Consider the following 12,847-nt stretch of genomic DNA (forward strand, 5'->3'; position numbering starts at 1 on the left):
ATTTGTAGAAACAACAAAAAAAAGGAAAAGCCAGGCTTTGTGCTTGAACCAGTAAAAGCAAAAAAAAACAAAGGAAACTCGGTTTGTGGTCTTGTCAAAGTGTTATGTCATGCAATATCACTCTCCTTTCTTGTCGGGGCACTCAAGCCAAAAAAGACCAGAGCACCCAGACAAATTTGCAAACAGATTTTGAAATCCCCTGATTCTTTTTTTACAGGAAGAAGACGGCAAAGGCGGCGGCGATGGCCATGCCGAAGCCGGCACCGACGACGTGGCTGGCACCGGCAGTGGCCACAGGCACAGCGGGCGAGGTGCCGGCGGGGGGCTGGCTGGCGGGCGACGACGGCACGACCGAGGGCTTGGCCGGGATGACGGGGACGGTGCCGTTGTTGCCGGCCGGGTTGGGCTTGGGGACGGTGCCCGAGGGGCTGGCGTTGTTGATGGGCTGGGGGATGGAGGGGGTGCCGGCCGGGACGGGCACGGGGTTGACGACCGAGTTGGTGCCAGCCGGGACGGGCACGGGGTTGACCATGGAGGGGGTGCCGACGGGGACAGGGGCGGGCTTGACCAGGGAGTTGGTGGGGACCGGGACGGGGGAGGGCTTGACGACCGAGCCGGTGCCCGAGGGGACGGTGCCGTTGCCGCCGGCAAAGGGAGGCTTGGAGACGACGGGGAAGCCGGCGGTGGGCGTGGCGGGCACGGCGGTGGTCGAGACGGCGTATGTCTCGGTCACGACCGACGTGGTCTGGTCCTCGGCCGGGCAGTTGGGCGTGCCGGCCTTGCAGCGGGTCAGGGTGCGGGTCTTGGTGGTGTAGAGGGTCGACGTGGCGGTGGCGGTGGTCAGGTCGGCCGAGGGGGTGACCGAGGGAGCGTTGCCGCCGGCAGGGCCGGTGGGCACGGGGACGTTGCCAGCGGGGCCGGTGGGCTGGGCACCAGAAGGCTGAGCGCCGCCGGCAGGACCAGTAGGCTGGGCACCGGAGGGCTGGGCGCCACCAGCGGGACCAGTAGGCTGGGCGCCGGATGGCTGAGCACCACCAGCGGGACCAGTAGGGACAGGGACGTTACCGCCGGCAGGGCCAGTGGACTGGGCGCCGGAAGGCTGGGCACCACCAGCGGGACCAGTGGGCTGGGCGCCCGATGGCTGAGCACCACCAGCGGGACCAGTAGGGACAGGGACGTTACCGCCGGCAGGGCCAGTGGACTGGGCGCCGGAAGGCTGGGCACCACCAGCGGGACCAGTGGGCTGGGCGCCCGATGGCTGAGCACCGCCGGCAGGGCCCGAGGGCTGAGCACCCGAGGGCTGAGCACCACCAGCGGGGCCAGTAGGGACAGGGACGTTACCGCCGGCGGGACCAGTGGGAGCAGGGCCGGTCTCGGTGACGGGGCAGATGGTGGTGTAGGCGGGGACCACCTCGGTGACGACGGTGGTGGTCTTGTCCTTGAGAGGGCAGTTGGTGACGGTGGGAGGGCAGGCCGTCACGGTGTGGACGTCGGTCGTGTAGACGGTCGAAGTGGTCAGCTTGACCGACGAGGTGGTGACGGCGACCGGGGGCCGCGAGAGGCTCATGGTCGAGTTGGCGAACCCGCTGGTGGCAGGGCGCGAGACGCTCACGGTCGAGTTGAAGAAGCCGCTGGTGGCGGGGCCGGTGACGGCGGGGCCAGTGGCCGTGGCGGTGCTGCCGGTGGCAGTGGTCAGCGAGATGACGACCGACGTGGCAGAAGTGGCCTTGGTGGCCGAGGAGACAACGGCCGAGCTGGCCTTGGTGCCCGAGGCATAGGCCGAGGTGCTGGACTCGTCCTCGTCGCAGCCCTCATCGTCAGTGGCGGTGGGGACGGCGCCCGAGCTGGTCTTGGTGGGGACGCCAGGGCCGGTGGTCGAGACGGCCGGGCCGGTGGCGGCGGGACCGGTGGTCGAAGCAGAGCCGGCAGGCGAGGTGCTAGACTCATCCTCATCGCAGTCCTCGTCGTCTCCGGCGGCAGCGGTGGTGGTGGTCTTGGCGCTGGCGCTGGTGACGGTGGCCGAGACCGGGGGCAGGGTCGCGGCGGCCGTGGAAGACGAGGCCGTCTTGGTGGCCGAGTGGAGGACGCAGGAGCAAGCCGACGAGATGCGGGCACCGTCAGCCTGGCAGGCGTCCATCCACACGGAGGGCAGACCCGAGGGCTTGGGGCCCAGGAGGTTCTCGCACAGGCTGACGGCGACGCCCTCGCCGTGCTTGGGGTTGATGACGTCGCGGTAGCAGTTGTCGGCGTCGCAGGTGCCAGCCGGCTTGGGGTGGGCGGCCACCAGGGCGGCAGTGCCGGCGAGGATGATGGCGGAGCGCATCTTGTTGTTTTAATGAACGACTTTAGGTATCAATAAATATAAGAATATTATTTATGTTCCAACAGACGAGTCCAAGTCTGGGCGTAGAACAAGCTGTCAACAGGCCGTACCGAAAGAGTGAGGTATGGGGTCTGTGAAGCGAGCCGAAAAGCGAGTGTAGAGACTGAACTGTACTGAGCCGTGTTGGTAAGGACAAAAGAAGACCTAGGCTGGCCGGAACATTGCTGGAAAAAGAGGGTGTGGACGTCCTTATACTCCGTGACCACCCCCAAGGACGAATGCGACCTTTACGCCGCGCGGGAACGGGAAACCCTGATCCGCCATTGATATCATCATGATAGCTGCCCCATCTCATATCCCACCCTGGCCCACCGCTCGGGGTGGGGAAGAAGGTGTCTGTTTGTTCCTGGTAAAGTGGGGGCCAGAGTGCGTGCGCAACTCAATCTGTTTGGCTGCCTTTTGCTTTTCTTTTTCGCCTTTGGTCGACCGGCGAGCCTGGTTATGGAAAAAGTGGTGCCAAAATCTCCCTCTGCACAATACGAGGGACTTTGCAAAGGGGCAGCTCGAGGGTGCGCCGGGTTGGTACCAAGGTACAAATTACAGAGGGATAATTGCCACTGCAGAATCCCACAGGCTAGATTGCCTGCCAACTAATTAGGTACCTGGCCATGGCCTGGGTCCATAATGGGCTGATGGACTCGCTTCCTTTGTTGTTGTAAAGTGGCTGTCGTTGCCAAGCTTTAACGGTCAACGGTATTTTGTCTTTTTTTTTTTTTCTTGTTGTTGTACAGCTTTTTGTGTGACCCATCCTCACCATGCGTGGCTTTTTTGTCGCTGCAGCTGTCCTTGATTCGCCTTGCAAACAATCACTCTGCAGCATGCAGTCTGTTTCTTCTTTTGCTCCTATCCAATCCCGCACTCACAAACCGCTCTGGCTATTCTTCCGTGTCTCCACTTGAGCGCTTTTGCAAGCTTTGCCGTACGGGTACCTGGCATGGCTCCCCGAGTGCCCCTTGCAGGGTGGGAGGCGGTTCAGGAATTCTCTTCATTTTATTCGCCTCTGACTCGTCGGCTCAGCGGGAGTCCCAAAGGACCCGCTTCCCACTTATCCGTGGCAGCAAACAAATCACAGCCCCGGAGAAACATCCGCACGTACCTGCAGGACGAGAGTCTAGGCTGTCGTGGCAGTTCGATCATGAACCATCGAGATGGCACCCAAGGCCTGACTCCAGTATTCTACTAGACTAGCAAGACTTGCAAGACTAGTCCTCGATGCCTGCACAGCTGCAGTCGGCGAGAGGCGACAACACATCCTGACGCACACCAACACATTCTAGAACTACCTAGCATGATACAAGGACGCTAGAGTTTGATATGGATGATGCCATCTCCATTTCGCATCCATTCGACTAGTGTGCTACCACGTAACAGCAATATCAGTGTAGCATAGAGTCGCACTTTATAGTCTGCAACGTCCTGGCTGTGACCACCGACCAGGAACCGAGAGCATGATACGATGGTTGCGACCCTGATCCAGGCCCGGGCGTCTTCCATTGTTGGACAGTGGACACCACATGAATGAGGCCTTCGCCTTGGCAGGGGAATCTGAGAGCTAGCGGGCTCCAGTGCCAATTGGAAATGGGTGTCATCCAAACTTTCCCATCCACTGTATTACCCCCGCTGTTGGCACAAATACCCCAAGCACCCTTTATTTTCAAAGGAGAAACGAGGTTGGCATTTGGTTGCAAAAGTTCAAACAACCAAGGTCGACCAACCATCGCAATTGCAGCAACGGTACGAATGGGAACTTGAATAGGCTTGTAGTTGTAGTATTGGTGACATGACTTGTGTATGTTGGTTCCCGAGTGGCATTGGGCCCACGTGCACGGCTGAACTCAATTATATAGCCCGAAAGTGAGACAGCATTGTGTACGCGGACTATCTCGTTGAAATTGGTAGGTGATGCGACACGTCGTGGTGCACGTGCTTACAGGACGTTGAACGTTGGATTGGAAATAATTGCCGTGATTCGATGCGCGACTGGCGAAATGGAGATGTTGCAAGGCAAAGGCACATAAGAAGCAGAAGAAGAAGTGGCAAAAGAAAAAAAAAAAAAAAAAACTCAAACCAACAGAAACTACTCCGTACCGAGTACTGAACCGTACCAAGCCAACAAGCGTACCAGGTGGGCAATTGGTCCGGCACGTCGACCCAGAACTCGTGGCTCCTGGGTCAAATCTCACGCCCACTTGCCCGCAGCCCAGATTTTCGTCCAATACTCCCAGGTCTGGCCCTGGAAGGAGCGGGGGTGCTCCGCGACGTGGCAGGGTCCCAAACGAACGGCCTCATTAGACGAAATGTACGCTGGGGGAAAGCGGGCTGCTCCCATGTAAAGGAGCAGGAGTTGATAGTGGTACGAAATAAGAAGAGTAAATGATTAAAGCAATCATGAATAAACTGGACTGCAAGGGAGCGTATTTGCCTCTCATTATCCACTAGACTAATAAACTTAATCGAAGCCATGCTTGGAGATTGGCAGCGGGGGGACAAAGATTTTTGACTTTGGGTTGATTGAGGTGCTTGCTTGTTTGCCTCAGGCAACAACACACAGCAGCACGAACCCGCTCCCTGTCTGTGCGGTCTTTAGTTTCGCCGGAAACAACCTAGCCGTGCCTTCCGAGAATTGTGTGTCACGTGATGGATAACCAACAGTTTCTCCACATCAGACCTGAGAGCCGTGGTGCGGCGCCCAGCTTGCCAGCCTAATCTCCAACGATGGCGTGACAGCACAACACTGTCGACTTGGGTTGGCTTGCCCGGGGTGATCGACTTTGGTTGGCAGATCTTCCAACGGGCGCCTATCTTTGTTGCAACTACACTCAGTATATCTGGTTTGGATGGTCTTCAGGCACAATCGCCCGCAATCTGCTGTCGTCCGTTCGATGCCTCAGTCAGACCCCGGTCGCAAACGCCCAGACCGCACCTAGATGAGTGAGGTTTCTCGATGAATATATCTATCATTAGTCAACGTGCATACTCCCCGATAACTTGCTTGCAGGTGAACAGCTAGCCGTGTGCTTTCGTCTGGTCTCTAGACTTTATTCTTACCTTGTTTAAGTAGGCAGCTTGCATTCACCACCGGGTATTCCACGGGTACATATGCATCGCATCGGTCTACTTTTACCGTTGTGCTGTGCCGCTAAGCCCTCCAAGGTTTCTTTTCGTCTGGTGTCCAAGACAATGAGACACAAGGCAGACCTGCCTCAGGACACGGGCTGTCCCGTTGCTGGATCTACAGATGACGCAGGAACGACACAGGCTTAGTTCATCTCAATGCAGTTATCGCCTCATCACGACGCTGCTTGGGCTGGGCGCCTCACCTGCTATGGTCCAGGGACAACTTGTCTGCAGGTCCTAGAGTATCGTACCATTCACCGTGACACTGGAAAGAATACTCCGACACACCACTTTCGACAAGCAACCAAGCTCAGCTCAGCACAGCCACAGGGGACACACTCTACGTCTCAGTCACTCAGTCGGTCGTCTCGCCCTCGCACCGGCCGTGTTACTATTCACGCCCTCCATGAGCAGTCTTGCAGGAGCGTTTATGGCCGTTGATGCAGTTTTGTGCCATCTGCGGCGAATCTGAGCTGCTCATCTGTTTACCTTGGCTTGTGAGAGCTGTCTGGTAGACACCCACCCATCTAGACAGTCCAGCTCTACCCGACCTTTGCCGTCGTCCGTTGTGTGGCGAGTTTGGTATCTTGCATCAATATGCAAAGAGCATGCTGACAAGACATTTTTTGAAAGATGATGGATCAGTAACGGACCGGCATGCTGCTTTTACTTTCAGCTCTGTGCTGAGAAGCTACCATTCAACGTTTTCACTGTCGTTCTGAAGCCACCTTCATCATGTATAAAACACCATCTCGTCACCGTCTTAGTCTCACATTCTCTCTCTCTCCATCATCCAACACCTCAGCCAACGAAGGCAACCTACCCTAGACCTTAACAACCAAGGTATTTGAGAACACTCGTTTCTTCTCATCTCTTTGGGTCTTTGGTTACTTCGTCTTTCAAGATGCATCCAACTGCCGGATCCCTCCCCGGCGCCCTTGCGGCACTGATTCTGGCCCTGCCTGCCACCATCAGCGCCCATGTGGCAGCCACCGCCCCCGGCCCTTCGGTCGGTGCCAACGTGCCCCTGCCTGCAGCCGTCCCCGCTGCCTCGGCCACTGCCAAGATCCCCCTGGCTTCTGGTGCCCCCGGTGCCCCCGGTGCCCCCTCTCCCGAGGCCCAGTTCCCCAACGGCCAGATCCCGAACGCCCAGATGCCAGGTCAATTCCCTACTGGCCAGTTCCCCAACGCCCAGTTCCCCAATGGGCAGACGCCGAATGGACAGTTCCCCAACGGTCAGGCTCCCAATGGCCAATTCCCCAACGGTCAGGTCCCCAACGGCCAGGGCCAGCCGCAACAGCCTCCCGTCAACGTCAACTGCGCCCAGGGTGTTCACATCATCGTTGCTCGCGGCGGTGAGGAGCGCCCCGGCATGGGCATGATCGGCAAGGTCGCCGACAACGTCATGGCGCAGATCCCGGGCTCCAGCATCGAGGCGGTCGACTACCCGGCGTCGCTCTCCGAGTACTCACGCTCGCAGGGCGTCGGCGTCCAGGTCATGTCGCAGATGGTTGCCAACTACGTGGCGGCCTGCCCCAGCAGCCGCATCGTCCTTCTCGGCTACAGCCAGGGCGCCCACGTCGCTGCCGACCTGGTCTGCGGCGCCTCCGAGGCCCAGTTCGCCACCCAGGGCATGCCCGCCCTCCCCGCCGAGCTGCAGCGCAACATCGCCGCCGTCGTCATGATGGGAGACCCCTCCCGCTCCGCCGACGCCCCCTTCAACCAGGGCAACGCCACAAAGGGCGGCATGTTCCCGCGCAGGGACGCCAAGCAGAACTGCGGCTCCATGACCGAGCGCATGGTCAGCTTCTGCACCAGCGGAGATCTGTTCTGCGACAGCGGCGACGACCTCGGCGTCCACCTGAGCTACGCCGAGAAGAACCTCGACACGGCCACCAAGTTCATCGTCGAGCGCGCCAACGTCTGGGCTGCTAACGGAGGTGGTGGCGGCGGCGGCGGCGGTGGTGGCTATCCCGGCTATCCCGGTGGCCCTGGCTACCCCGGCTACCCTGGCTATCCTGGCTACCCTGGCTACCCCGGTGGTCCCGGCTATCCTGGCGGTCCCGGTTACCCCGGATTCCCCGGCGGTCCTGGCTACCCTGGCGGCCCCGGCTACCCCGGATTCCCCGGCGGCCCTGGTTATCCCGGCGGCCCCGGTTACCCCGGTTTCCCCGGCGGTCCTGGCTACCCTGGCGGCCCCGGTTACCCTGGTTTCCCCGGTGGTCCCGGTTATCCTGGCGGTCCTGGCTATCCCGGATTTCCTGGCGGTCCTGGCCACCCTGGTGGCCCCGGCTATCCTGGTGGTCCCGGCTACCCCGGTTTCCCCGGCGGTCCTGGTTATCCTGGCGGTCCTGGCTACCCCGGTTTCCCCGGCGGCCCCGGCTATCCTGGTGGCCCCGGCTACCCCGGTTTCCCCGGCGGTCCTGGCTACCCTGGCGGCCCCGGTTACCCTGGTTTCCCAGGTGGTTATCCCGGCTACCCTGGCTACCCTCACCCCCCATGCGGGTACCCTGGCTTCCCATGCGGTGGTAACGGCGGCGGTGGTGGTGGCGGCGGTGGAGGTGGCGGCGGCGGTGGTGGTGGTGGTGGTGGTGGTGGCGGCGGCGGCGGCGGCTACCCTGGCTACCCTGGCGGCTATCCCGGCTACCCTGGATTCCCTGGTGGCTACCCTGGATTCCCCGGTGGCTACCCTGGATTCCCCGGTGGCTATCCTGGATTCCCAGGCGGTTACCCCGGATTCCCAGGTGGCTACCCCGGCTTCCCCTATGGCTACCCTTACGGCTACCCCTACGGTGGTTACCGTCCTGGCTTCGGATTCGGCGGCTACCCCTACGGCTATGGCGGCGGATTCGGCGGCGGATTCGGATACGGTGGTGGTTTCGGATATGGTGGTGGTTTCGGCTACGGCGGTGGCTTCGGCTATGGTGGCGGATTCGGCAACGGCTTCGGTTTCGATGGTTACCCATACGGCTACCCATACGGCGGCTACCGTCCCGGCTTCGGATACGGTGGCTACCCGTACGGCTATGGTGGCGGCTTCGGAGGTGGCTTCGGCGGTGACTATGGCGGCGGTGGCTTCGGTCCCTGGCGCTATGGCAACTGGGGCCGTCCCTAAATGGCTCTCGCTCCATGAGAGGGTCATCCTACCCTCTGCTCCCATCCTTCATCTTCATTTGTGAAGCATTTCCACCCAGCACTCGGCTGTTGGCATAGACCCGGAGTTTTTTATCACTTGGCTTTTTCTCATCCCTGACTCTGCGGCTTTGTTTTCGACACCGCAGAGGGGGCACCAACCGGCATTAGCATCAGCATCATCATCATCACCAGGCATCTGCATCAGCATCAGCATCGGCATCATTGGCATTAGCATCATCACCATTAGCATCATCACCATTAGCATTAGCATCGGAAGTGGGAGTTATTACCCCGCTCGCCATTTCTCTTCTTTTCTCTCATTGGCACTGTCGCTAGCTTCTAGGCCAGTGACGACGCAAAAAGTTATTTGTCTACATGGACACATATTTATTAATAAAAGCCTCTCTTTTCGTTGGACTCTGCTCAGCTTTGCTGTTCTTGTAATGTGATTGTCTTCTCGCTGCTTCACCCCACTTATCAAGTTGCGATCCCAGATCTGCTGATCTTAACTTGGCGTGGTTGCACGCCCGCCTCTAACAAAGTTTAGCTTTCGCTGTCTTTCTATTGAACCTTGGCTATTGCCTGCTGGTTCTTATGAATTAAGATCGGCTCGGAACAAAGACTGGCATTTGTTTCATAGCTGCACCCCAGCTTTGACGTAAATTCCACGATGATGAAGAGATTGAGTTAAACTCTCAGTGTAGCATTCTTGATTCTGGTGCTGCACTGGCATCCAGAAATCCACATATATCGGATCTGGCGATTTTGACGGCTTCGTCCCGATCTGAGACTGTCAAAAAATAAATGAAATGTTACTCATACATCAGTTGCGACTGCAAAAAGTAACATTATGTACAGATAACTCCAATACCCAGTTGGGCTATAACGCCAACGATTGCGACAAAGGACGGTCAATGCGCAAGATAGCAGCAACGGTGTGATTCGAGGTTTGTGTGTGACAGGCAGAGGCCGCACCAAGACTCTAATACGTGAATGGCCTGCTTGTGAAGGACTTCCGTTTGCTTGGATATTAAAATATGCTCAGAGGCCTGGTGGAAGATAATAGGCGGGCTTTTTCTTTCTCTGCCAAAACACCAGCACCCAGAACCAGCAAAAGTGGGGGACAAAACAATAGGGACTCCAAATTTGGGCGTGCTGCACCAAAAATCACCAACAACAATTACACAACTCAGCACTTTTAACCTCGCATAGCTTTTTGCACACAGCATGGATAACTAACTCGAAAACGGTAGCATGTAAAGCGCCGACAAGCCTTTTTCAAGGTATGATTCGTATATTTGATTTCCTTTTGTCAATTGCAATTATTTGCAGATATAGTTTGGAATGCCTATTTTTTTATCTCCCACTTGCCAGCTAATGCTACCCTGCAGTTAATACTCCGCTTGAACCTTGGACCCCACATTTTGGCAAGTGACAAGTTCACAGCCCCACACGTGTACCTCGATGGCCGTTTGCGGCCAAGACCAGTGGACCGGGACCATCTCATCTCCTCCCAAGCATATCCCTTGGTCAGCAAACTTCAACGGAAACATTTTCCTTGCAGTCGGAAACCCTCAAGCCTTTGGATGGTTCCCGTACCCGTAACGAGGAGGCTACCCTGAACGCTATTCAGATTTCTGTCTCTATTCCCTTGCTCGACTTCTGAGCACGCTCGTCGCCCCATTCCACCTTTGTTACCGGTACATTGACGAATTGGGGGCTAGGCGCCCTCTAAAAAAGCAAAAAAGTTGGGCCAAGCGCAACTTGTACGCCAACGTCAATCGTGTCAGCCACCAGTCTGTTGGCCCATCGGTTGGCCCGTCAGTGCGCCTTCACAGCAATGCTTCCGTGTGCTCGGCGACACTAATTCCAGCACACGCTCCACCCTTTTTGGTTTCTTCAACTGCCTTTGCCCTGGTCGGCACTTTAACCATGTCGAGCTTCGTCCCCCAGGGTATGTTTCTCTTTTTCCTAGATGGCAACATACTACATTGATTATCGATACGGTTCTATCTGTGATATTTTCTACCTAGATAGGTGGCCTACTTCGCACGCTGACTCTTGACTCCCTAAAGATTTCTCGTGGACATCAATCCCAACCGAACTACTGGCCGCCGAACTAGCACGCCGCGATGACGTTGACACAAAACCCAAGTGCGGTAGTAAAGAAAGAGGACACTATGACACGGCTCTACACGTCTTTGCCCTCGGGCTGATCTTGCTTCTGAGCACCTGCGGTGAGTGGACTTGCCTACGACCCAAGTGTCGGACATCCCGCCTGCTTGTCGCCTGACTAACGCGATCTTGGTTCCAGCTTGTGCATTTCCCCTCCTCACGAACCGATCCGGCGGAGGACGACGACAGACCAAAATAGTCTTCATATGTCAACATTTCGGCACCGGAGTCCTCATCGCGACAGCCTTTGTGCACCTACTACCGACGGCATTCCTCTCCTTGACCGACCCTTGCCTGCCGCATGTATTCAGCAAGGGATATACGGCCATGGCTGGCCTCGTGGCCATGACGGCCGCCCTTGTCGTCGTTTCGGTCGAATCCTACCTCACCACCCGCGGCGGTCTGACACACAGTCACAGCCATCACCATGTATGGGACGAGGATGATGAGGAGGGAGAGGACGGCAACAAAACCCAGGGCATCAATGGAGCTAGCAGTAGCGGTGGAATGGCCGCTCGCCGGGAAAGGCGTCCTTCGAATATCATGTTGGACGACATCGGCGCTTCGGAAGGTCTCATGGCCGGCGCCTCACCACTCCCCGAGTCTACACCCGTCGTAGCCTCTACGAACGGCAGGAAACACTTGAATGGGAATGCAAACGATCCGCAAGAAAGAAACAAGCACGTCTACCAGCCCCGCGACTCTTCATCTTCTTCCCGGGAATCCCTGGACCTAGAACTGAACCTCGACGAACTCGACCCCGTCCCCGAGCACGACGCCCAGCCCCCGGCACCGCCATCGCAACAACGCGACCGCATGCTGGGACAGACACCAGCGCCGCCGCCAGACGAGCAAAAGCGGCTGCTGCTACAGTGCCTGCTCCTCGAAGCCGGCATCCTCTTCCACAGCGTCTTCATCGGCATGGCGCTGTCGGTGGCGACGGGACCAGCCTTTGTGGTGTTTCTGGTGGCGATATCGTTCCACCAGTCCTTCGAGGGCCTGGCGCTCGGGTCGCGCATCGCAGCGATCCACTTCCCGCGGTCTTCGCTCCGGCCGTGGCTGATGGTGCTGGCGTACGGCACCACGACGCCCATCGGGCAGGCCATCGGCCTGCTGGTCCACAACATGTACGACCCGCGCAGCCAGGCGGGCCTGCTGATGGTCGGCTTTATGAACGCGATCAGCGCCGGGCTGCTGCTGTTTGCCGGTCTCGTCCAGCTCCTCGCCGAGGACTTTTTGAGCGAAAAGAGCTACCGGGTCCTGCACGGGAGGCGGCGGACAGAGGCATTCCTGGCGGTGTTTGGGGGCGCGGGGTTGATGGCCGTGGTGGGGGCTTTTGCGTGAGTGACGCGGAGGGTAGCTTTTTTGGATTTTCCGATTATATCATTTGTTAATTGCCTTTAATTTGCGTTTGCATCTTTCATTTCTTTCGCACATGTATCAGCGCTGCTTTTATCACTTGATTACTCGGCCAATGTCTTTTTGTCTTTCTAGGCTGCATATATTGCATCACTCGGTGTTTTGGGGAGCGACGGCATTGTAGCTTGAGCAGATGGTCTGCGACCGGATTCAGTTAATTTAAGAAGCTGGGATCGTAATGGCAACAGCTCGTATTTGTTGAAAGGGACTACATTAATCATGACAGGTCCGGTCCGTTAGAGCTGAGGGCCATCAATTTGAGATTGGAGCAAAGCTCTTTGTTTATATGAAGGATCAGATCCCCGAGCTGTCGAGCTGAGGCCAGGTCCAGCTTCGTTGGCCCGTTTAGTTTCATTGAATGGACGCCCAGAATCGGGTTCGTCCCGGGACACGGCACGATGCGACGTAGACTTCTTTTTCGTTTTGAGATGTGGCTTCATCGCAGGAAAGGGTTCTGGTCCCTGGCCGATGCGGATGCAGGGGTCCGGGTGGTTCCACGGTGGGGCTGATTGTTAGGCGAGGTACTAACCGGCGGTGTGTCCAAAAGGTGAGTTTGGCAAGTCACTCGTTAGCAGCTGGTTGCTCTGCGGTAAAGGGGTTTAGTCTCCACTCTTGTGC

At 57.7% G+C, this 12,847-nt stretch overlaps 5 protein-coding genes across 5 annotated transcripts; 3 read left to right on the top strand and 2 right to left on the bottom strand.

The window, feature by feature from the left end:
* Nucleotides 1–211: 211 nt before the first annotated feature.
* Nucleotides 212–2,323, bottom strand: MGG_10865 (uncharacterized protein; the record flags this gene model as incomplete). Its single annotated transcript, XM_003713268.1, has 1 exon — nt 212–2,323. One exon carries the CDS (start codon nt 2,321–2,323, stop codon nt 212–214), a length of 2,112 nt encoding a protein of 703 aa, XP_003713316.1.
* A 1,171-nt stretch (nt 2,324–3,494) lies between these two features.
* Nucleotides 3,495–3,877, bottom strand: MGG_15504 (uncharacterized protein; the record flags this gene model as incomplete). The annotated part of the gene is made up of 2 exons (XM_003713269.1): nt 3,495–3,656; nt 3,782–3,877. 2 exons carry the CDS (start codon nt 3,875–3,877, stop codon nt 3,495–3,497), a joined length of 258 nt encoding a protein of 85 aa, XP_003713317.1.
* A 286-nt stretch (nt 3,878–4,163) lies between these two features.
* Nucleotides 4,164–5,314, top strand: MGG_15505 (uncharacterized protein; the record flags this gene model as incomplete). The annotated part of the gene is made up of 5 exons (XM_003713270.1): nt 4,164–4,172; nt 4,231–4,278; nt 4,509–4,736; nt 4,843–5,008; nt 5,166–5,314. 5 exons carry the CDS (start codon nt 4,164–4,166, stop codon nt 5,312–5,314), a joined length of 600 nt encoding a protein of 199 aa, XP_003713318.1.
* A 1,090-nt stretch (nt 5,315–6,404) lies between these two features.
* On the top strand, nt 6,405–7,247 carry MGG_14095 (uncharacterized protein; the record flags this gene model as incomplete). The annotated part of the gene is made up of 1 exon (XM_003713271.1): nt 6,405–7,247. A coding segment is annotated over one exon (843 nt), but the record flags the coding sequence as incomplete, so codon positions are not given.
* A 2,889-nt stretch (nt 7,248–10,136) lies between these two features.
* Nucleotides 10,137–12,571, top strand: MGG_10867 (zinc-regulated transporter 1). The gene is made up of 3 exons (XM_003713272.1): nt 10,137–10,589; nt 10,711–10,872; nt 10,950–12,571. Exons 1-3 carry the CDS (start codon nt 10,568–10,570, stop codon nt 12,152–12,154), a joined length of 1,389 nt encoding a protein of 462 aa, XP_003713320.1. The 5' UTR covers nt 10,137–10,567; the 3' UTR covers nt 12,155–12,571.
* The last annotated feature ends 276 nt before the right edge of the window (nt 12,572–12,847 follow it).

Source organism: Pyricularia oryzae, chromosome 2, assembly GCF_000002495.2.
Source record: "Pyricularia oryzae 70-15 chromosome 2, whole genome shotgun sequence".
In the NCBI taxonomy this organism is placed as follows: Eukaryota; Fungi; Ascomycota; class Sordariomycetes; order Magnaporthales; family Pyriculariaceae; genus Pyricularia; species Pyricularia oryzae.